Source organism: Clavelina lepadiformis, chromosome 8 (genome assembly GCF_947623445.1).
Source record: "Clavelina lepadiformis chromosome 8, kaClaLepa1.1, whole genome shotgun sequence".
Taxonomy (NCBI): domain Eukaryota; kingdom Metazoa; phylum Chordata; class Ascidiacea; order Aplousobranchia; family Clavelinidae; genus Clavelina; species Clavelina lepadiformis.
In genome coordinates, this window is record NC_135247.1 from 3,684,759 (window position 1) to 3,709,009 (window position 24,251).

The 24,251-nt window shown below is 34.9% G+C and overlaps 2 protein-coding genes and 1 non-coding gene across 5 annotated transcripts; all 3 read left to right on the plus strand.

Annotated features, from left to right (window-relative positions):
* The first annotated feature begins 952 nt into the window (after window positions 1-952).
* Window positions 953-16,219, plus strand: LOC143468824 (1-phosphatidylinositol 4,5-bisphosphate phosphodiesterase beta-4-like). 3 transcript variants are annotated; one of them, XM_076966246.1, is made up of 31 exons: window positions 953-1,134; window positions 1,247-1,342; window positions 1,428-1,487; window positions 1,650-1,784; window positions 1,888-1,967; window positions 3,380-3,433; window positions 3,685-3,766; window positions 4,241-4,341; window positions 5,257-5,423; window positions 5,565-5,711; window positions 5,797-5,860; window positions 6,901-7,068; window positions 7,178-7,262; window positions 7,520-7,610; window positions 8,411-8,464; window positions 8,856-8,941; window positions 9,182-9,253; window positions 10,047-10,206; window positions 10,385-10,475; window positions 10,773-10,897; window positions 11,175-11,329; window positions 11,529-11,690; window positions 11,910-12,114; window positions 12,345-12,433; window positions 12,670-12,892; window positions 13,065-13,180; window positions 13,350-13,411; window positions 13,959-14,013; window positions 14,121-14,263; window positions 14,349-14,505; window positions 14,654-16,219. In XM_076966246.1, the coding sequence occupies exons 1-31, from the start codon at window positions 1,081-1,083 to the stop codon at window positions 14,750-14,752; spliced, it is 3,438 nt and encodes a 1,145-aa protein (XP_076822361.1). In that variant the 5' UTR covers window positions 953-1,080; the 3' UTR covers window positions 14,753-16,219. The 3 variants fall into 3 exon arrangements, with proteins under 3 accessions (XP_076822361.1, XP_076822363.1, XP_076822362.1); XM_076966248.1 differs by lacking the exons at window positions 14,121-14,263; window positions 14,654-16,219 and having other exon boundaries at window positions 13,959-14,069; window positions 14,349-14,487; XM_076966247.1 differs by lacking the exons at window positions 14,349-14,505; window positions 14,654-16,219 and having other exon boundaries at window positions 14,104-14,257.
* Window positions 16,220-19,070: 2,851 nt separating this feature from the next.
* LOC143469482 (nucleolar RNA helicase 2-like) lies at window positions 19,071-24,218 on the plus strand. Its single transcript, XM_076967189.1, has 16 exons — window positions 19,071-19,256; window positions 19,544-19,636; window positions 19,801-19,999; window positions 20,154-20,173; window positions 20,415-20,489; window positions 20,584-20,701; window positions 20,833-20,899; window positions 21,117-21,235; window positions 21,492-21,686; window positions 22,047-22,210; window positions 22,387-22,491; window positions 22,712-22,870; window positions 22,949-23,063; window positions 23,180-23,265; window positions 23,556-23,690; window positions 23,766-24,218. Exons 1-16 carry the CDS (start codon window positions 19,125-19,127, stop codon window positions 24,048-24,050), a joined length of 2,067 nt encoding a protein of 688 aa, XP_076823304.1. The 5' UTR covers window positions 19,071-19,124; the 3' UTR covers window positions 24,051-24,218.
* On the plus strand, window positions 21,772-21,898 carry LOC143469904 (small nucleolar RNA SNORA36 family). The gene has a single exon (XR_013119235.1). It is a non-coding gene; the product is annotated as a small nucleolar RNA SNORA36 family (small nucleolar RNA).
* Window positions 24,219-24,251: the final 33 nt, after the last annotated feature.

The following is a 24,251-nucleotide window of genomic DNA, read 5'->3' on the forward strand; positions in this document are numbered from 1 at the left end:
TACTGTGGAAAATGCATTGTTCATGATGTGCAAATACAATTGTGGATAAGATAAAAAAAACACAGCCAAAAATAAATAATAACTTGGCAAAGTTTTCAATTGGAATATAGCACAAAACAAATAAATTGCAATGTTGTATTTTTATATTTGCATGAATGTCGAAACTTGAAACCAGACACGTGCACTATCATTGCAAGTTGCAATGTAGAAATGTTAATTAATTGATGACAGCGGGTTGCTATATGTCATGACTTTAGGAAGCTTTGAAGACTTAAGTACTGTTTATAAATTCTATTCCCAGAAGTATTGCATTGGAATGAGCCAGGCGCAGGTCAATTGTTTGCTAGAAAAATCAATCATAATTGCTGTCATTCATAGGACCTCGCTATTAACATATGCTCCATGTGGATTTAAATGTTTGGAGTTTTCCATTCTTCGTAACTTAATATTTTTGCATAATAATCCAATTAATTTTACCAAGCTGCAGGTAACTTAGCAAAGATCTAAGCATCTAAAACAATGTTTTCGTGAGAATCAATGCATAGGCTAGTTTTAATTAGACCGTTTCCAGAATATCAAAACATCCACATTAAATCTCAAACTCCCATTTAATTTACAAAAAAATTTGGTAATGCCTTAATTTACATCTACAACATGAACATACTCTATAGGGGAGAAATGTATATTAGTTACAATATCGCATTTAAAAAGAACCCAAAGAAATGAAACAGCAATGATATTATACTCACAATTTTTTTTTTCAGAATTACTCATGCTTATCAAGAGTGTTGTTTATGTTTAAGTTCAAAGAAAAGTTTGACTTCTGCAACAACTTTGTGTTTCAAAACATGGTTTAGTTTTCAAATCTTACTAGTTTAGGGGCATTTCGGTTCTGACATATTACTGTACATTATGTTATAGCTCTTTTTGGTTGTTAAATAATTAAATCTCGTTGTCTACAAACCTTGCAGAACACTATAAAGAAATTGAAATCAATATTGATATAAATAATATGAAAAAAGCAGGCGGTAATAAGCAAGTTAGGTGAATATTCAATTTGGTACTGGCTGAACTAAAAAGATGGAAGTGGAATTTTTTCTTTGCAAAGGGGAATATTTCTCAAAGCGTCAAGAAGTAATTTATAACCTTTTCATAAAGGCTATTCTTGTTCATGACTAAAGTGCAATAACTGAATTTCACAGACAGACTTAACATTTTGTACATCCTATTCTATTCGTATTTGCAGGGAATAACACCAACAACCCCGCAAGGAACACAGAAATGTTTACTGAAGGTGGATGAAGATGGTATGTTCCTCACCTGGGCCTTTTCATCTAGCAAGGTAAGCATAGCAAGCAAGGAAGCATGCTGGTAAGATATTCTTGACCAGTCTGCTGATAAATGTTAAAATGTTTTCAACCTTATAGGAAATACACACTTTGGAATGCACACGGATACGGGAAGTAAAAACAGGAGTTACACTAAAAGTAATGGTGTTCACTTTTTTGTTCTTTTTGTGAATGTTACATCTTTCAAACGTCATTGAATTAATTTCTTTGCCTATTTACACCTTTATCTAAAAGAACTTCGCAGTCCATTAGTTTTTAGACCGTGTGTAAAATTTTACCAACTTCTACTGCTAAATTCAGGATGTGAAAGTCTTGTGTGAAATCGGAGACAATGACGTCAACATTATTCCTCGTGTATTGACAATATACCATGGACCTGAGATAGGGACCCCAATAATTTCACAATTTATTGCTGAAAGTGCTGCAGTTGCTTCGGTAAATTGATACAGTACTAGTTTAGAGCAGATATTTTCCACATTCCTTTTTATTCAGTTGATCTCAGGAGCCTTGTAGTATTGGTTTTCTTTGTTTTTCTCAGAAATGGGTTGCTGGTTTAAACAAGATCATCCATTCAGTAAAGGCAAGACACCTTTCTACACTGGATATCATGAAGAAACAGTATGTTGATTTGTATCTTACTAATTAGTATTTTTGATTATAAATAGGTGTAGTCATAATCACATGCAGTATTTGTCATGTGTGTGATTTGTTGCTGTGTCACAATTTTTTATTTTTATTTTTTATCCATGGGGGAATACTCGTCTTTGTTTCTGTTAAATTAAACCTGAAATCGTAATAGTATGTTGTTGTTGATACTTTATGCAGTAACGCAACTAGAAGTGTAGTGTGATTACATTAAATCAAATGACCCGGTCATCATATCGCATATTGCCATTTCCAGCCACTGCCACATATCAGTATTTATGTAGTCTTTAGCCCGTGGTTTGATAAATGACAGATATAATAATTAAGCTCTGTAATAGGCATTTGCAGCCCTGATTTATTAAATAGCCGAAAATGATATGAACAATTCTAACTACTATTGTCCTGATGCTGATTGTAAATACTGTTACACTTGATTGCTGATTAGGATGATAGTATGAATGCGTATGCCATAGCATACTATACGCATATACTATGCGTATAGTATGCTACTAATGCTTAAGCATCTAAACATTTTTGTTTAGTTATACATGTGTATGTTATTGCAAAAGTGGTTACATTGAATACTGCGGTGAATACTGTATATACTCATTTTTTACTGTTTGGGTAAAGAGGCTAGACAAGATGCAAAAAATAGGCTTTAAAGGAACGGGGGAAAAAGTGGACATGGTCTATACATAAAATAGAAATTTTTATTTCGAAATGTTATTTAAGCAATGGGTTCAATTAATATATGCCACAGTGTTTAGTTACATCCTAATAAATTCTGTAGTTTTATTAAAGCTTTTTGTTTTAGTAGATTTATATACAATACAGAGAATACATTCTATTGTGCTCACATGCAATATGTGTTTAAAAAATTCTTCTTTATTCCAAGGATCAATACATAACTTAATTGCTTGGATAGAGTATTATTGATGGTTCTGCATCGTATGATGAACAACTTAACACTTCAACATATCAATGCTGGGCTTGTGCCTGTAGAGTCCACTTAAAATGCACAGTTTGTTTTCCGTAACCATGCAAAGTCTGTTGATTTGATTGAATGGTCATTGATTAAGTCTCAGCAAGGCAACTGCTGCAACTACTACACTTTAGTTACCAGCTTTGGTTTACTTGACCCCCAGTGGAATTCCATTTCTAAAATTGATTTTAGTAGCAATAACAAAAGTATTTTATAACTATCTGTTAATTGTTTAAGCATAATCTCAAAAACATATTTTCATATATATGTATATAGATAGATATGATCCTACATGTGTGATATTTTAATGAACTACATTAAAGAAACTTGTTTTAGCAAGAATTTACATCTTGCTTTGTTTAATTTTAATTTAACTTAATTTACAAACTTTTTTGTGTCCCAGGTGGAGAAGACTTCGTCTTTCTCAAAATAGCAAAGGCGTGATTCCAATTAGAAGGTATTTATTCTAAATATAGAAACTGTTTTATTAAAGTTTGTTTTTATGGTAATATATAATGTACTGGATGTAAATGATATCAAATGCTGCGATAATTTTGGCTTTAGGCATAGTACTGGATACTATATTAGGGCCTTAACTTGATGCTGTGAAATTTTTCTGCCTTTATCGTATTTTAGTATCCATAGTTGGTGATTTTGCTGACAGTAATTATACTTGTTGGGTTGTTCTTACTACAGTATGATTTATAGATTAGTGAAACATTTCGGTCATGACAGAAATGAAAAAGTTATTTTGTCAAAGTTGCTGAGTTGTGGCTTTTCATATACGAAGGTAGGTTTGAATAAATTAAAGGCCTGTTCGTGTTCTAAAATATCATACCAGTATCAAAGCTTGCTATTAAATAGTCACACCCTCATTAGCTCTCTGTTCATGCCTTTAATTGTGATTGAATTTTAGTTAGACTTTAATAGTAACAAACATCGTGATAAAATTATGTCAAAAAATATTTTGTATGTATGCGTTATATACCAGTAGTTCATTCTACTCAGGCTTATGAAGTTACATTCAAGTTGCTTATAATCCAATAATGAGTGATCTGAGAGATATAAATAGTCTAAATCATATATACATCGATATTGCTCAAAGACATTAGTGATTTTTTGACTGCAGGCATAAACAGGTGATAATGCACTCACAAAAATCTTTCTGTAAAATATTACAATCATAATGTATCTTTCCATGTTATGAGGCAAATTATTTTCCAATTGTTAAAGAATCACCATTTTGTCATCATTTTTCTCGCAGAATGCTGAAATTGATCCGGACGGTTTCACGTTTGAGGTATACAAGAAAATTCACCAGAAAATCTGCCAGCGTGACGACCTTCACGTTGTATTTGAAGAAGTGTAAGTTTCACATTTATTTCCTGTTTGTTGTGGTTATAACTAGCAACTTTTCCATAATGAAAATGCGCTCATGGTTTAACGTGAATAGCACAGGACAACTAAACTATGATACCAGGCAATGATTGCTTTTATTCATCACTGTATTATACTTCTACATATTGGAATGTGGCATGTAGTTTTATGATTTAAAAGCATCAAGTAGCATCAATGGTCAAAAACTGACAGACTAAAAAACTAACTGCAAACTGATAACTACTTCATCTTCATTAACAAGTTTCTCACCACATACATTCTTAATGGCATTAAACAAGTGTCAGAGGGAGTCCCTTTGTAACATTAAACATGCAGCCACCAGCTGGTATTGTTTATTCTGTGACAAGTTGTTAAAAATACAACAGCATTTCTACTTATAATTGGGTAGTTTTGTGGCGTGTGCAGAACTCCATGCATTTATAGTGTAGTTCCCTGAGCTTTCCTTAAATGCTAATGTTGCTGATAACAAAGCAACTTTGATGGGAAAGTGTGGTTGCTTCTGGGTAAGACAAAAGCACAATTTTGGCTGTCCTAGAATAATGTTGTAATGTGAATTATAATAATGTGTGATTCACCCACAAAGCTTGCACATTAATATATATTGTGTTCATTTGCCTGGTTTGCCTTGGTGTCTCACTTACTGTGTATGATATTATGCACCACATTTGATTGTCAGATAAATATCGTAAACAACGGATGTGGCACATTTTCTTTTCTACAGTGTCCTCTTTCAAATTTCATTTAATACCAGTTGTAAAACATTTTGACATTAAAATCCTCGCCTTGCTAATATTCCAATTTTCAAATGCTGTATTTTGTTGTACTACTATCAGTATGGTAGTAATTGTTAAAAGGAGGCTAAAGCAGTGATTGCTATTACAGAGTAACAAATGGTTCAAGTCACATAACTTTGTCCCAGTTTGTAAAATGGTTAAATGAAAACCAACGAGATCCACGGCTCAACGAAATTCTAGTACCTACTTTTGATGATAAAGCCGCTAAGAGCATCATAGAAAAATATGAACATTGCTCGAAAAATCAAAAAAACAGTGAGTCAGTATAATTTGATATTCCATAGTATTTTCACTCTTTAAATTTATTAGTAAAGTTTCATGTTTGACTGCATCATAGTTCGTTTTAAATTTGTCAAGGGATTTTTCTTTTCATACTTAAGGGGTTTTCATTTGTAGATCAACTCTCACTGCAGGGATTTTCCGATTATCTTGCAAGTGATGACAACATGCTTGTATACCCTGAACATATCTCAGTGCATCAAGACATGGACCAGCCGCTAAGCCATTATTTTATTAGTTCATCTCATAATACATACCTGACTGGTAATTTGTGGTTTGGACATTTTCAAGTCGTTTGTTATTTTTATGTAATGTTTCAGAATGGTAAGCTGTTATTTCTATAATTAAGGTCGCCAAGTTCACGGCAAATCTTCAGTTGACATTTACAGACATGTTTTACTCAGTGGTTGCAGGTTAGTATCCTGAGAAATTTACCTAACGTTCTAAGAATAAACTTAAGCAATGGCCATAATGACACTTTATAGCTGTACGTTTCCTGTAAATGACTGGTTACTACATTGTAATTCTAAGTTTTACCTCTGAAGTTGTTCTGCTGACCTTTTCGGTCGTTTTTTAATGTGTGAGTAAGTTTATTGCGTGAGTTTAGGATCAAACTTGCTTAATCAGATTAAAGCGTTTTTATTTACTTGAATTAATCAAATCAACAGAGCATCATGCAGTTACCTAATCTTTTTTATTGGTTGGGTTGTAATTTAATAACATAATCTTACTCAATAAGAAAAGGTGCTCAGCTGGTGAATTAATTCTTTTATGAACCAACCATTCCAACATTGTAATCTGTAAAGCACCTTTTGTTATTGATATTATGTCTGGTCGCGAACATTGTGTTTATTAACTTATCACTTTGCTTTTGGAATGTTAATCATGCAAGCTGGCTGTAAGAGATCTGTTACACTCTGTCTCTAACACAGATTAATAATAACATACATCAGAGTTTTATTTGGGTTGTAACACATGCCTGTTGATTACAGTTTACACATATATCAGCTGATGAATGCAGCTAACACAGAGTGTCATATGGCGTTTTAGTTCCTGTGCATTACTGGAAGCAATAAATTTAACTACCTGTGTGTATAAATAGACTCGTGGTGTCCCTTGGTGACTAGCATTTGGGTTAAAATCTTATGGCTAGTATGTTATTCTATCTTTTTGTAATTATTTGGCAATTAGATTTATCTTGCTTCTGGTTCGTGGAAGATCCCATTATTCAAAAGATTATTAAGTTCATGCGGGTTTATGCAAAGCAGGATATTGGCCTCACCTGCCTATTCAAATGCATGAATCATCATTTTAAGTTTATTATTTGCCATTTTTTCATCACAAAATTGACGTCATGTGCCCTTGTTAAACCACCATTGCTTGTTATGTGTGATTAAAAATCTGAAAATAAAGCAAAAAGTTGAAAATTTTAAATAAGCTTGTCAAAATTTAGATGCATTGAGCTTGACTGCTGGGATGGAAAAGATGGTGAACCAATCATAACACACGGCAAAGCGATGTGTACAGATATTGTTTTCAAGCAAGCCCTGGTTGCAATAAAAGAATCTGCCTTTATTACTTCAGATTTCCCTGTTATTTTGTCATTTGAAACTCGTTGCAGGTATGGTATGTTACTAATTTAAGCAAAATCGGACAACACTCTGCAAACATCAAATTAATGTGGAAAATATTTCTCGAACTTAACACATGCAAACGTTATCAATGTATAGCAAGGTGCAGCAGGCGAAAATGGCAAAATACTGCGAAGAAATTTTTGGAGATTTGCTTCTGAGCAAGGGCTTGCCAAATTATCCTGTACGTACCACAAATTGTAACTAGTTTTTGATTATTAAACCTATTAAAATGCAAACAAATTATAATAAAAACAAGTGGTATATATATATATATATGTATATATATGATAAAACGTATAGTGCTTCCTACTGAGGACCTACTAAGTTTATTTTGTTATGAATTGGCTAACGCAAAAATTCATATTAATCAATGAAACCTTCGGGCAAATGCACATAACATGCATCCATAGTTCCATAAGTATTCATTTTACAACACAGCTTGAACCTGGCGTTCCACTTCCTTCTCCAAATACGTTGAAAGGAAAAATCTTAATAAAGAATAAACGTCTTGACCCAGAAATTGAGAAAGGTTAGTGTGGTTGATGCTTTATACGTTTATACTTGTTAAACATTGACAGACTGTGAAAAATGTTAGGCTTTAACTTTGCATGAAAAGCATATGGTTACGGACAAAGAATTGTTAAATCTTTATTGTCATGATTTTCAGTTTGTTTGAAAGACATAGATTTTTTCCATATTTTGTGCAATTGAGCAGTTGCATTGGTCTCATTGTATAAGATAAAAAGATTTTATATAGCACATGTGCAGCTTTGAAGATGACTTAATAGATGGATTTTGTTTTGTTTTTTACATCAAACTATTGATTTATTCAAGACTTGTGTGAATAATTCATGGAATTGCTTATTATGACCCAGACTCTGAAAGTGATGGTGGCTGCTGTTTCTTTTCACTTTTTCCCACCTCTAGGTTCCCATAGGCTTGTGCGAATTATTATTGGAGGATATAATGTAATTATGCATTAGCAAATGACATCACTGTAATGTTATTTGAAGCTTGTCACTAACAATTCATGGTTGCAGATTGCAACTGTCAAAACTTTTTTCTTTAAGTTTTTTCATGGAAATTCTTTCGATTGTCTTTCCATTCAATTTTAACCTTTATTATTTCGATTTGATTTTTCATCACGCTAAATTCCATGCAAGTAGCTTATTTTATAATTTTCCCACACTTTAATTTTAAATCATGGCTCTATTTTTTATCCGATGTATCTTATATTGACATGTTGGCTGTCATGGCAAATGAAGCAGACAGGCACAAAATAGCTCATTGAATAGTATAATTATATATATCGTTTTTTGCATTGCTCAGCTCAACTAGAAAATATTCGCCGTGAAGAAGAAATAGTAGTTGAAGAAGAAACAGGTAATGTTTAGTTAGTCATGTAGTTAATAATAAATTTGTGTGTTTTTCTCATTAATAGACAATTTTATTGATTTTTTTGCCCTTTGTTTCTGGCATTCCCTTGGCTGTTAAAATCGAATTTTTTTCTCAACATCTGTTTAAAGTGAGGAAAACTTGTTTTCGTAGTTACTCAAACTTTCCCCATATGTTTAGGTTTTTTTTGCTAATTTGTTTGTAAGTTTCTGTTTTCTCCAACTAGGAATTTTATTTGAATATATGTAGGTCATTTTTTTGACATTTATGTTTTCACGATTGATAAGTTTTGTTTCACATTTTCTTGCAATGGTTCAAATGCAATTAAATTGCTTTTTGCCCTGCTACCCTGGTTTAAGTGAAATTGTCAAATTTTCAGAGGAGGCACATCCCGAGTTACAGGCAGTGCAGACAAGTGACAAAAGAGCAACTACACCCAGCCCACACAATGAAGCAACGGAAGAGGTAAATATGATTGATGCTTTTGTATAACCAATGTTGCCAACTGCAACCACTTCGAAACATTGACTTTTGCCAAGACTTGATGTTTTTAGGAAAGCCAAAGACAAGTTGACTATGACTGTTGTTTGTTTTTCATACAAAATACAGTCATGGTGTATGCAATGTGCTGATATGTAAATTATTGCTTGTTTGCTTGCTTGACGCCGATTGGATCCTCAAAATGTCAACATTGATTATTTCTAGCTTTCGTCAAAGAACCTTGTCAAAGAAACAAATACTCGCACTCTTGACAAGACAAAAGTTTCTGTCAAAAAAGTAAGCTACAGGATGGTAGTGTTGTTTTGTCATTTTTCAAAAGCTCACTAATTAGTTTCTACGTATGCAGAACCAATCATTAACCATCCCATGGTAAACATCACATCTGACTTAAGAACCATAAGGACCATTACTTCTTCTTCTATATTCGCTTTACAATCTCCTGTTTTATGTAAAAATCTTTTTCGTATATTTTATAAATGTTTATGCAAGCATACTCGCAAAGGTTTAAGCTTGTCACGGTGTATGTAATCAGTGGTCATGTTCTTAAAGGTCATTCCCCTTAATACATTCTAATGCAATATTGTCTGGAAGAAATTCAATAATAAAACAATTTTTATTAATTTTATTGATTTTTTTGCTTGAAAAGACTTTTATTGGCGGGCCGATTTTAATGTTTTTTTCTGGACGAATTTTAAGCCAAAACAAAACAGTTAATTATAGTAACCAAATTTCAAAACATTGAAATTCAGTCACTGAAAACAAAAACTTACAAAATTTTAAAATTTGGATTGTTGTTTAACAAGTTTGAATCGCTGAACTTAAATAGATATTAAATATATTGAATGACCACATGCGTCTCCATAGAACCACTCAATAATTTATGATATGCGCTACACTTTTTACATCCAGATCCAATCATACATCTCCACATATCTCATTTGTTGATTAATTCAACGTATCATATAAAGACTTACAAGCTGTATCACCACCAACATGTTACCCTCCCTGGTAGCATTGAGTATCCTCAAACGTTTTATCGCTGGTGACTGATCAAGCATCATCTATTTAGACCGTCAGTTCCTCGGCCAGTGAAAAAGATGAAGATGACTCATTAATGGCTACCTTAGAGCCGTACACCAAAACGTCGTCCACTAATATTCATCCCTTCCTCTCATCTATAGTGAGCTATTGTCAATCCGTCAAGTTTCCTGGCCTGAAAAACTTCGATGGTAAAATGTTTAAGTAGTTTGTAATGGTACTTATGCACTTGCTTACACACTTACGACACTTGCTAATTTTTAACGTAATTGATATGTCTCAACTTGATAACGCTTTTGGTTCTTATTAATCTGGTTTCCACGTGAACTTTTGGTACCATTTATGGTTTTTGTTTTATTTATCTGTTAGGTGACAGTCAAAAGCATTGTTATCAGATGTCTTCCTTCAGTGAGACACAGGGATTGAGTTATGTCAAGTCGAACCCGATTGAATTTGTTAGGTAGCCTGCTTTCATATTTTCACACATTGAGTCAATTATTGATGTTAATCAAGTTTGAATTTGGGCATGAGCACATTAATAATAATACATTAATATTTTAAAGGAATATAACATGCAATTTTGAACAACTACACCGATTTTCTTTCCGATTTTATGTTAAATTTGCATGAAAGTGTCAGCATCGTTTCATGCTTTTACTTGCTGGTGTAGCATTAATAGACGCAATATATAATACGTCTGCTGTTTGATATACTATAAAGGACATGAGATATGTATGATAAGGTATTAATGTTGCAGTTATAATCGAAATCAGCTCAGTCGAATTTATCCAAAAGGAGCAAGAATTGACTCAACCAATTACATGCCTCAGATTTTCTGGGATGCCGGCTGCCAACTTGTGGCTTTGAATTTCCAAACAAACGGTAGGTTTGTTTGCGACAAACTGTGCAATAACTGCCCACATACTTGCCTGGTAATTCTGGTTTCATTTTTGCTGGTTAACTTACTGTAGCTCTATGTAGTCAGTCTCGTACAAGATTTTTAAAATTAAAGTATGTTGTGTAAAGTTATGTTTCAGTTTCTAGCTTTACTTTACTTTTACACACTAATGGAAATTGAAATACAATAACATCGGTAAGAGTTGAAGCCATGTAAGATGTCCTTTGCTTTCCATTCTCATTGTCATGATTTTTTGTCAAGATTTGGGAATGCAGTTGAACATGGGAAAGTTTGATTACAATGGAAGGTGCGGATACCTCCTAAAGCCGAAGTTCCTTCTTAGAGAAAGCAAACCGTTTGACCTATTTACTGAGTCTACCCTTGACGGGGTCATCGCGGCACAGTGTGGGGTCAAGGTACAAATGTTTGTGTTTGATTAAATTAAGTCCACAGACATACAACGGAACCTGTGGTTAGCAGTTTTATCTTAACCTACTTGTTTATTGTTGAACTCACCATTTAGATTTTCTTCTATATACATAAAGATATTCAAAATACTAGTTGTGCAGTAAGTAAAGAATATTTAGAGCAAGTTTTGCGAATTTTTTATTTCAGATCATTTCCGGTCAATTTGTATCTGATAAACCCATCACTACATACGTTGAAGTGGAAATGTGTGGTTTGCCAAATGACACAATAAGAAAGGAATTTAGGACGTCCATGATTGTTGGAAATGGTTTAAATCCACAATACAATAATGAGTTTTTATTTCGAAAGGTAAATTACATGCTGCTATCGACCCTCCTGCTTTTTAAAATGTCATCGCAGTAGCAGTATTCTGATAATAACTGTACAACCAACTTCGAAATAAAACATTTGCGCACTACGAACGAAGTATTGTTATGGCAGACATTGAGTGGTGTCATGATATTACAAAGTTTCATGCGTGGTCTCGACTTTCACCACCAAGTGAGTCATGCATTTTTTACTTCCTAGGTGATCTATCCTGACCTTGCGCTTTTAAGATTTACCCTCTACGACGACAGTAAGCAGTTACTTGGCCAAAGAGTCGTTCCACTAAGTGGTTTGCAAACAGGCTATCGGTATGTTGCACTGAGGACAGCTTCTGGGATCCCGTTGGATTCAACAACTATTTTTGTTAAAATTACACTCAGAAGTTACGTGCCTGACAGTCTGTTAGGTACGTGTCGTTTAGTATAAGATAATATCATAACTTAATATCACTGATACAAGTGAAGCGTGTCGTAACATGTTAAGGTTGAAAAATCATTGCAGTATGGTAACAATTTTTAAGAACTAAATTAAACTGAAAAATATGCACAGAAATTTTTAAAACTTCAGATTAATTTTTAATCATTGAATTTATTAATAGTGCTTAGTAATTATTTTGTTTAAACATGATTTTTTCAGCTATAACGAATGCGCTTGAGAACCCGAAGGCTCATCTTGCATTACTAGACCAGCATGAGCAGCAGTTGAAATGTTTCGAGGATGACGATGTAAGTCTTGTGATCTCTGTGGTCTACTCATTCCCACACAAGGATAGTTGTGTTTTAAATTCTATAGTGTAGATTCTACTGCAGTTATATAACGATGGTAAGATCCACAACGAGAACCATGTCCGGGTTCAACTGTAGAAGATTAATTAAGTTTTATAATTATGAGATGTTTGATAGAACTGCACGTTATCTTTTTTCCATCATAGTCTTCATTTGATTTTCTCTTGTCTGTCCAGAGCGAAGATCTTCCAATACCAGCGAACAACGTAAAACCCTCCACCACTGTCGAAAAGAATATGTCGCAAATTAATCTTATCTCCGGGGAAACACAACAGGGAACGCTGAGACCGGCAAAAGAGAAGAAGAATAAGGAAAATGTTACAGCTCCCAATTCCAGCATCAACAACATCCACCAAACTCTCTACTCGAAAAAATCAGAAGAGAAAAGGGCAATGGATGGTAAGGCAACAAAATATGCTCAAGATTGCTCGTTTATGTATTTTATTGTCCTGTAAAAAGCTGTGATGGTATTTGCCTGTGTCAGCTGCTCAGTGGATCATCTGTATCTTTGTACTGGTCTTAGGAGAACTGGGTTTGGAAAAATTTAACCTTGCAATATTTTTTGTAACAGATGTTTTGGAACGTGCAGCGGTTTCCATGGACATGCTTTTTAAACATCCTATTTACCTCAAAGCATTGGAGCGGCACAATAAAGAATGCAATAAGATGCATAAAAAATTGGAAAAGGTGCTTTCCAGTGGAACATTGAATTATTCTAATTTCTGTTTACAAAAACTGTTATAAATTTGCTTATTTTTCTACCTACAACAACATTACCTGGCTTTGAGTTATTTACTATTTACATTATTATTTCATTGTTGATGGTCGTAATAAATTTAATGATCATGGTTTCCAGCAAAGATCGAAGCAGAAGGAAATGGATGAAGGAAAAAAATCAAACAGCTGTTGTCTTTTTGGGTAATAAAGATTTGCTTTCATCTGTAAAAAATTCCATTGCACTCTCTGATTCTACACATTAGCCTTTTATTCTTAAGTACAGTAACTTGAAATGGTGTACCGTATGTAGGCCGTGCAAAATCATGTTGTTTTAGTTATTCCAAGTTGCTATTACTCTAGTCTGACTATGGTATCTACTGTGTTTTTCCTTAGAAAACTGCGTCGTAAAGTTTTTGATTTTTAAAAAGCCCTGAAAACTCAATTTTTTTCGATGCATAGCTTCACACACAGTCATATATTCCTTTGTAATAGCATTGATACAAATGCAACTACATCTTTCTCTCATAAATTTCATAACCCTTTAGCTGGATTCAATTAAAAATGAGATAGGGTAGCAAAGCTAAGGCTGTTACTTGCTACCTTCTAGCCGAAAGCATTTTCAAAAGCTTTTGTAACAGGATGGTTATTATCCTGTTGAAGCTAAATTCGGGGATCGTTATTCTTTTGAGGTGAAACACAATATTATAATAGACCTGAAAGTAAATTTTAATCCAGTCTTTGTTTTCAGTGCTACACCTCGTCGAAGAAGAAATGGAGCCTCATACAAGGACCATTCTCCAGAAGTAGTTGTTTAAATGCAGTTAAAAGATGGGATATATTACACTACCTTAGGATATTGGTAAGTCCACATGTGAAATTTACTAATTAAGTAGTTTTGGAAATTTTTAAGATGAATGGTGTGGATGGTTTTGAATCTACAACAAAAACCACCATCAATGGTATGTGTCCGGATAAGAAAAAAGCTGCTCTTGTTGCATCTCTGGATGCCATTCACGAGGAGGCAATAGAGAATTTAAAGACAATACAATTAAAGTAGGCAGATTCTTTGGGGTAGAGTGACATTTTTCATCAATACCATTTCCGAGGAAGGCTTAAAACAATCAGTGTTTTTTTTAAGTGAAATGGCTGGCTTGACTCAAAGTCAAACCAAAAAATGGATGGAAGACTCAAAGAAAATCAGCAAAGACAAAACCATTCCACCTCCCGAGAGGGAGAGAAGAATTCGCGATCTGCAAAGTCTTGAAGTGAAACGTTTTATGGAAGAAAGACAAACGGTAAGCTAAATGCATCTGGTAGAGGGTTAAAATCCCGTTTAAAGAAATGTCATTAAATCACCCGTCAATGCCTTGTACTATTTAAACTCAACTCAGCCGTTGTATTAATAGTCCTGCTTAAACAGTAACATGAATTGTAATCTTTTAGCTGAAAAATCGACATGGAAAGCAGCGTAGCAAGTTGGAATCGTTTCAGCTTGAAGAGGCTGAAAAAATGCATAAATTGATCGAAAACGAATTAGCTTAATAAGGTTCAGCAAATATCATATCACTGTGTCTTCATCAGTTCTTCAGTCCATCTTTTTAGTACAATCAGTTCACCTTTTTATAGTACTAACAATCCCATAGCAGTGAAATAGTTAAAAGATGCTAAAAATGCACAAAGTCTTCATTTAGTTCAAAAATCGAGTGTCTTTGGTTTGGTGCGATGGCTGTCATGATACTATGCTGTGTATGTTTCGTACCCTGTGTTGATAAGGTTGTTTGTGACCCTTTATTTTTGTCCCTTCATTGCTGGCTTGAGAGTTATTCATTTTATTCCAAGAAAAGTTTCTATAGCTTCATAATGTTTATATTTAAATGGTATGTCCAGGAGCATGGCAACAACATGTTTTCTGAATGTAGATAACATAAGCATTAAGCATGTACCGTACTTTATTTGCTATCTATGTCACACTTTTTCTATTTTAATGCAAAGTATATGGAAAATGAACATAAACGTACTGCAGTTATTTTGCTGTGAAAAAATGTTATAATAAAGCAGTGAATGCAGCACCTTGCACCAGTACTTACATCACGTCAGGTTTGTATTTGACTTGTTCTAAATGAATGTTTTCTATAAGCGCTGCGGTTGACTTAAGGTCAATACATCGTGATACTTGCTTTACATCAAACAATCGCTCATCGTTGCAGCTTTTAAAGATTTTTACAAATGATGCAGCTACTTTTTAAGACTTTGAGGTTTGCGTTTTTTAGATGACACTTTGAAATCCTGTTGCTGTTATCTTCCATATTTTGCAATGTCCTTAGGACCAATTTGCATGTTTTACACATTGCATAACTTTTCTTCCTTGTATGCATTTTTGAAAACTTGAACATACAGAACTGTTAATAATTAATTAACTGTTAATAGTAATAATTTACATGTTTTGAGTTCCTGCATGTTTCATATATCCTGTGTTTTGATATTGTCGTATTGGTCCATCCAAATCTTTTTTTGAAACTTTTGAATGTAATGAAATCAACGAGAATTTTATTTGTATAACATTGATCTTTATTTACTAATGTTCTGATATTTTCCTGTTGCTGTTCAGCTGCTCAAAAATGTTGCTGTCAAATCTACATGAGTTAATTTATTTCAAAGTGAGTTCACCATTTTATGCTGTACTTGTTAAATGGAAAAATTCAGTGTTACATCATTAGCGGTGCATGTTATTTTATACTCAGTCATGTACGAACTTCTATTTCTAAGCTGTTGGTTTTCCTGTTGTGATTTTTTGAACTCCGTACTTCCGGTATAGTTTTGAATCGAAATGTTGTGGCTGTTTTACGATTTGCACGTACTTGCGTTATGAATTGCACATTTCTAAGTGCTACATTTACTGACACCTAATGCTGAGGCTACGTTTTTGCTATCATAATGTGACTGTGCTGAGACATTTAGTGCAGTGTCGTTGCTATTGTCGTTATGATTAAATCAAGTACAAAGAAAGCGGTTGATATGTGCACTGAGCTCATGAGACATTCGTTATGGAAAATCATGTTACGTTTAGAACGGACCGTAGGTGTAAGATTAAAGATTAATTTAAAATGTATTAAAGGTTGCGAGGAAAATTGGTGAATCTGTGTGTACACTCAGTTTGCTGTAAAAAAACTACTTTGCTAAACAACTCTAATGTTTGCATTTCTAAATACCCTACCAACGAAACCAGTAAGTGTGAATATAACGTTGTTCCACGTGGTACAAAAAAATGCTCTTGAAACTGCAGACTATGGTCAAAGTTTAGCACGTAGCTTAGTGAAGGGTAGCAGGCTAGCATAGCATTAGCCATTGTATCTTAAATATATCCAGACGAAATTTGTATTGTACAAGCTAATATAGTTCGTGTAGGTCTCACATTGAGCCAAAAACCTGGCAGTTTATTCGCGGATTGAACACGATTGTTTGTTTAAATGATTGATTGCGAATTGACGAGTGGTTGACAAGCGGGTCAGTAAAAAATGACGTTGACGTAGGCCAGACTGGTCAGTATCACTTAGGCATTAAGTTTGATAACGAAACAACTAAGCAGGCTAGGCCTGTTGAACTTACTGAACATTGGCGTTTGGCGGAAGACCACGTGAAAAAGCCGATGACAGATCAGGATCATGTTTCATGCACCGTGGAAAGTTTGACAGACGTACGCCAGAGACTCATCAACAACCTGCAGACTGACAGATCGGCACGTTGACGTATAATAAACAAAGCAGGCGAAGTTGGTTTATTCATTGAATACCGATATATGATAAATGAAGAAATAATTAAAGGCTTTATATGTGCACGATTTTGGGGTCTCCTTTACTTTTGCACTCCCTAACAACTCCTACATCGGGATCGAGTAGTGAGAAAAATTACGTCATAATATCGTGTCTAGTCAATATGACGATCAAATCAAATCAAATTACGTCATAATTTGGAAGTGGGTTCTAGTATAGTAATAACGCATGACACTGTTAAGCATTTCTGCACTAGACCATGGGTCCGCAAATAGTGGGTTGCGACCCAAATCTGTGTGGCAAGACCTTCCAGTCTGGGTCGCGAAATATTTTAACTAATACTTATTTAATATTTATTGTTTTCAACACAAAGCCCATAGTTCTCATTAGGTAGATTAAATGTATTCATTTACTTTACGGTTTCATGTGCTAAGTTTCACACAATTTTGTGCAAGAAAATAGCTACTGTCAATAGTAGTCTTAACATCGATATTTACTTACATAATATTTTCCACAAAATTATATGCTCACAAAATGCTTGGTTCTCGAGAATTTTGAACTATTTGATAAGGGTCGCGCCAAAAAGTATTTGCGAACCCCTGCACTAGACCATAGTATCTTTTCTGCTATGTCATAACTCCTTAACATTCAGGCCTTATTTGGGAGTGGAAAAGTACAAGAGGCCCTGATTTGGCCAACATTGATTTGCGGAAGTACGGTAAGAACACTAATATGCTGAGGTGAGGAAACAGTAATCTGTAAAAGTGAGGGAGTTTTGGGGGTAATTTAATCGTGAAAAGTAAGAGTTGGGGTCGGTGGGGATTCGGTTTAGTTTAATTTTATATATGCTATATTGTGACTTCCGCAGTTTAGTGTTGTTATCAGTACTTTTGTACTTCCACACTTTTGTAGATTAGTCTTGGCCACGATTCTTGATGAAGACTGCCATACGTTCGTATCAGATTCTTCAAGCATATAATAAACTAGCCTATGAAGTTTACAGCAGACCTAAATTGATTTATTACGATGGCAAAACGTTTTTTGTTGGCCAGTCCTGACTAGATAAAAGGGGTTTACGGCAGAAGTACACAACCACATGATGCATTCTGGCATTTGTATAGCTAATGCAACACCTGCATGCTACCTAAACCTCAGTATGTTCAAAAAGTGTCCGGTTTGTTTTGTTTCTACCATTAGTAATCCTGTGCAAGATGTTTTCGTAGGAGGTGACTTCTGTGCATGTGAATGAAACCAATCAGTGGTGTGCTTCTCTTTCATACCCTGCTTTTAGACATGTTGTGTGCTCTCTGTGGATTTTTGTTCTTGTGCAGAATATCGGAACACAGCAAACAAGTATTGTATTTCGTTTTCTGCCTAAAACCTGGTAATAAATATTCAAGCTGGTCTTTATGAAAGTTAATATGACATGTGTTGAAACAAGGTTTCGACCGCATAATGCAAGTTCTCAACCTATAATTTGAAGTGTCAGGCACAGGCATCAACAAGGCTCAAAAACGCACAAAAGCCTTGTAGTATTGTGAAAGTAATACAGGTTTCTTTGATCCATTAGTTGCAGCATGAACATACATCACTAGGCTGAACAATCTGTAAGGTGAAGCTGCATGTGAATTACAGGTGCTCATGTGTATTCGCAGAAAGATTGGAAACATTCACCACAACAATGTCTCTGCTCAAACCAACTACATAATCCAAGCTTTTCTGGTTAGGCTTTTAATATATTCTACCTGAGCATTGCCTGACTTCTGGTTCTTGCTGACCATGCTAAAGTAGATGAGATTTCAGTCGCTATGTTTAAGAAAAGCAACAGTGCAGCTTTATAGAATACCAGAAAAATTATTTCACAGGTGTTTTTATTAGCAGTAGAACCACTAAGAGAAGTGTGTTAATTTGCAAAGGGAGTGCTTTGAAGAAATGAAGTAAAATTTGTGAAATATCTATGATTTTGTGTTTAATGTCTGAAGGTCGGATACTGACCTCATATTTTGGTACACTAGAAACTTAGTAGTCTGGTTGATATTCAGTTTTACTATTGGCCATAGGGTATTCACTCTTATTTTGTTTTTAGATCTAGGCAATTAGGGTGCGAATTTCAAGGTATAACCAAAATTAAATTTGATTAAAATATGGTGGAATTAATAGAAACTTGTCCAGAATCACCACAAATAAATGCATTTGTTGATGAAGAAAATGGGACACCCAAAAAGAAAACAAAGATATCAAAAAAGTCAACAAAGACATCAAAGAAGAAAAAGCTGGTATGATGAGAAGTTCTCTGTTCATATTTAAATTTTGCAACAAGTGCTACATATACTAATGTTAGTGTATATATGTTATGGTCTATGAAGTTGAATTTTCGGTTTTTTTTTGAATTGTTAGTATTTGCCTAAAGTAATTTTTTCACAGCTGAGCTCAAAGCAGTTCTGCAATACTTCAGGTCTTCTGTAAATTAGTTAGTGGACCTCTAGAACCTAATAAAACTAAAGCCAAGCATTAGAAATTTATGATGTATGAGCTTCTGTCTGATCCATTAATTTATAACCAGAAAAAAGTTGAACCTGTGGAAAATGGAGTTGAAGATGAAGAACCACCCAAAAAGAAAAAGAAGTCCAAAACTGATAAAGTTGAGAAGAAGAAGGTTAGTTGTAATTTTTTTTGTGATTGATCTTTCAAAATATTAATTCTATTCTGATTGCCAGTCAATGAACATTGACATACCACACGAACACTATTAATCAGATGCACATAATATTTACAACCCATTGCCATCTCCATTGTATTGATAAAGTGAAATGTCTTCAGGTTGAAGTAGAACCAGAGTCAGATCCAGCAACGACTATCGATGAAAATTCTCCAGAAGTTCAAGGTGCATTTGACAAATTCCGTATAACGCAAAAAACACAAGAATTGCTGATAAAGAAAGGAATCCACTATTTATTTCCCATTCAAATCAAGACTTTTGATCATGTTTATGACGGTGTAGATCTGATTGCTCAAGCACGTAAGTCATCATGTATATGTATATATATATATATATATTTGGCATTAACATGTGTGTTTGATGGGTGTAGGATATCGGATTAAATTGTGTTGCTTGACTTTTTATTAACAATCTTGACTCTGCCGCTTTTAACTCAACGTTTTTATCTGTTTAGGGACTGGAACTGGAAAGACGGTGAGTGTGTGTTGATACGCTAAAATAGTTTTGAATAATACAATTTTCCATTGATGCTCTGTAGCAGTGTGATGTAGAGTATTAGCACGTGTAGTAGATTTGATATTTACATCAACACCTACCTAGACATCAACGTCTAAACCTGGATAATAAGTATGACCAATGCCAGATTGATGTGATAATTTCTAATCTTGTTTTGTTGAAACACGTAGTTTGAAAACTGTAATCTTTGCATGAACAGATGTCTTTTGCTATACCACTTGTTGAAAAACTTCTCCTTCAAACAACAAAAAAAGTCCGTGGCCGACCTCCAAAGGTGAGAAATATTATTTGCTACCACAGCTCAAAATGTTAATCGAATGCTCTGTGCTGTTTAGCTAATTGTCCTATGCAATTGATTGTAAATTCAGGTTTTGGCAATGGCTCCTACACGAGAACTTGCAATCCAAGTGCACAAGGACTTTCAGGCAATAGCACAATCTCTTGCAACACTTTGTGTATATGGTGGATCTCCTTATTATCCGCAAGGTTAATTTAGAACTTTTTATTGAGATTCATTTTTTCGAATGCATTACACGTCAAACAAAAACCACTATATCTTGATGGACGATTCTTGAATTGTATTAAAACAATGCAACTGTTTTTGTCAATTTATGTAGAAAGTGCAATGAGGAATGGACTGGACATAGTGGTTGGAACCCCTGGTAGAATATTGGATCATCTCAAGTATGTATTATATATATGTCTTGGTATAGTGGCGTTTATATTGCATTGAGCTTGTTCAAAAATTCATTGAATATGTTGATCCAGCTTAATTTTCATGCAGAATGGCTTGACTTTGTAAATTAGTAGTGTTTTCATATTCTTGCTCCTTAGGAAATATTTACCAATGTTATGTGCTCCGTAATAGAATCCATTAATTCATGAAGTGCATTTTTAACAGGAAAGGAAACCTAAAACTTAATCTCACTGAGCACGTTGTGTTGGACGAGGTAGATCAGATGTTGGACATGGGATTTGCTCCAACGGTGGAGGAAATTTTACAATATGCGTTCACAGAAGGTAAATACTTTAAATGCATTGGTGTCATAGGCTAATCTCTCACTGGGACTGTGATTATGAGTGACAGCAATAGGTTGTAAGAGATAGAGAGAATTTATTTCACCCTTATTAAATTAAACAAATACATTTCATCAAAATTAAAGAAAATCAGTAATTGCTTGGTGTGGGGTGGTGACAGACTATGTGGTCATCCAAGTGTGCTGCCCCAGATTCTTGTGTAGTAGTTCATTATTTTCTGTATCCTCCTACTCTACAGATCGGGAAAAACCTCCACAAACTTTGTTGTTTTCTGCTACTTGCCCGTCCTGGGTGCATAAGACTGCACGGAAATACATGCGTCCTAATGAAACAGAACAAGTGGATACCATCGGTGACTCCAACGTACGCACCGCTGTTACAGTCGAACATTTGGCCATTAGATGTCACTATAAAGACAGAGCAAACTGCATTGGTTAGTGTTTTGTCTTTTTGTAATTGTGTGGCGTTTTTTCTATCTGCTTTGTTTAGTGGATTTTGTTTATCAAAGCACTTCCTAAAGCCAAAGTGTTGAGTACAAAGTAAAGTTTTTGTCTTTGCTTTGATAATTATTCTTTGGCAAATTAACGATTGTGGGAGGTCTAGTTTGTAAAGACCATTTCTGGTTTTAACCTAACACAAAAACAATTTTTTTTTTTTTTTTTAAACAGATTTAGGCAAAAACACATTTGTGATAGGATATTCTAGAAGATGTTTGTCATTGTAATTGCTATTCTCATGGAAAATGGCTTAAAATCTGTCTAAAATTGGCTTTTTTGCTAATATCGTTTTGCAGGAAATGTTGTTCAGCTATACAGTGGTCAGCACGGACGAGCGATGATTTTCACAGATACCAAGAAAGAAGCAAACGAACTTTCTGTGTGTGAGTCGTTGCAGCTTCACAAGGCTCAAGTGCTTCACGGAGATATTGAACAAAGGCAACGTGAAATCACTCTGCAGGTTTCATACTTTTTCCGCCTCTTATTACAGTCCTCGTTCATTGTTCACCTAACTTGTAATACTTATGGTAGGAAATATTGCCTCAAGATTTTCCGTCTTAGTCAACAATTTTGCAACATAGCTGAATATATGTATAATTATGTGCGTCATGCATTCAATACACCAACTTACTTTAGGCGTACAGGGACGGTAATGTTCGTTGTTTGGTTGCAACCAATGTTGCTGCTCGTGGATTGGACATTCCCGAGATCGACCTCGTTATACAGACAAGCCCACCCCAGGTTTACATTCTGTCTGTATAGAAAAATTGAAATAGAAAAACAATACTATTACACTACCCTACGTAGTTACTTAGACCTTTCATTATAACTTGCTCAAGTTTTGGCATATTTTGCCCAGAAGCACAGATATTTTTTGTAATAAAATACAAGCCCTGTAAACAAACCAAATGCAATTCGCATCATGACTTTATTATTATATTTTAACGCATTATTTCCACAGGACATTGAATCTTACATTCATCGGTCCGGACGTACTGGGAGGGCGGGAAGAAATGGTGTTTGTGTTTGTTTTTATAAACCAAGCGAAGACGATGCAATAAGAAGAGTGGAGCGGACAGCGGGAATAAAATTCAAAAGAGTTGGGCCACCCCAGCCCCAGGTGCTCATCAACATCTTTGAAACGCTCAATAGAAGTTTCCGAGAATGTTACAGAAATTCAAGCAACTTTTGTTTGCAGGACATAGTGAAAGCTTCCATCAATGACGCGGTCAAAGCGCTTGACAACGTTGATAAGGGAACCATAAAGGACTTTATGGAACACGCGAAAACGGTAGCGGAGAAATATGACGGAGGTAGGCAATTTAACGGCATTTTTGATATTTCCATCTATTTAATTAAAGTAAAGTAAATTGAAGTGACCACCACCACCACCTGCTTTTATAATAGTTTTTAATTAACGATAAAACAGGTGCTGTCGAGGCATTAGCCGCCGCTCTACTTCACATGTCTGGAGCCTCTAAATTACAGTCTAGGTCTCTTCTCAATTCCCAAGAAGTAAGTTATTGTCATCGCGTTTTTTACTTTGTATCAGTTTCGATTAGTATTTAATTAACTTGTAAGCTGTGATGCATATGTGCCACTTTATTTAAGCCTTAGCTGGCACTTTGACCATTTTTGTTGTTGAACAGTTTTCTGGAGAACTCATTGCTATTAATAGAGTTCAATGCAATAATGCCCCATCTTACACTTTGGCCAATTCCTTGTTTTCTAACAAGTCCCCACAACAATGTTATCTCTGGTGTCATTGTTTTTAAATAGATTTGTCTTTTGATTACGTCATACAGAAACACACAACCTGGCATTTTGAATCCGATTTCGACATACGGCATGCTGGGTTTGTCTTTTCATCTTTGGAGAAATACATCAGCAGAAACATCAGAGACTTGTGCCAGGGGTTGAGATTAACTGCAGATGGAAAGGTGAGGATGTTATTCTGGATTTCGAGCTCCTCCTGCCTGACAGGATAAAAATCTTCATCTTTTCATTTTCACCAGGGAGCGGTCTTTGATCTGCCTGACCATTGCAAGGAAGAAATTGAATCGAACTGGGTTGATTCTGAATCAATCTCCTTAAAACGGGCGGAAACACTTCCTGAACTTCAAGAGAATTCATCTCGCAACTTTCAAAGATCCAATGGTTGGGGTTCCAGGGGGAATAACCGGGGTTATAGGGGGCAACAGTCAAATCGAAATGGGGGAGGTGGCGGCTGGAGAAACGGGGCGACTTTCAGATCGGGTAATAATAACGGTGGTGGATTTAAGCGAAAGTGGGGAAAATGAGATTGTTCGTTCACCCTGTGGGTACCAATCCACTACTCCTTGGTTTTGCTCCCCTACTGCTGTAACTAATAATAGCGCTTTAGGAATTCATTATAGGGAATCTTGCCTTATAACTTATTGAACACTTCCAATTTTCTTCTGAAAATACATGAGTAATGGTGAAATTTACGGACTCTTTCAATATGACTATGGTTCATATAC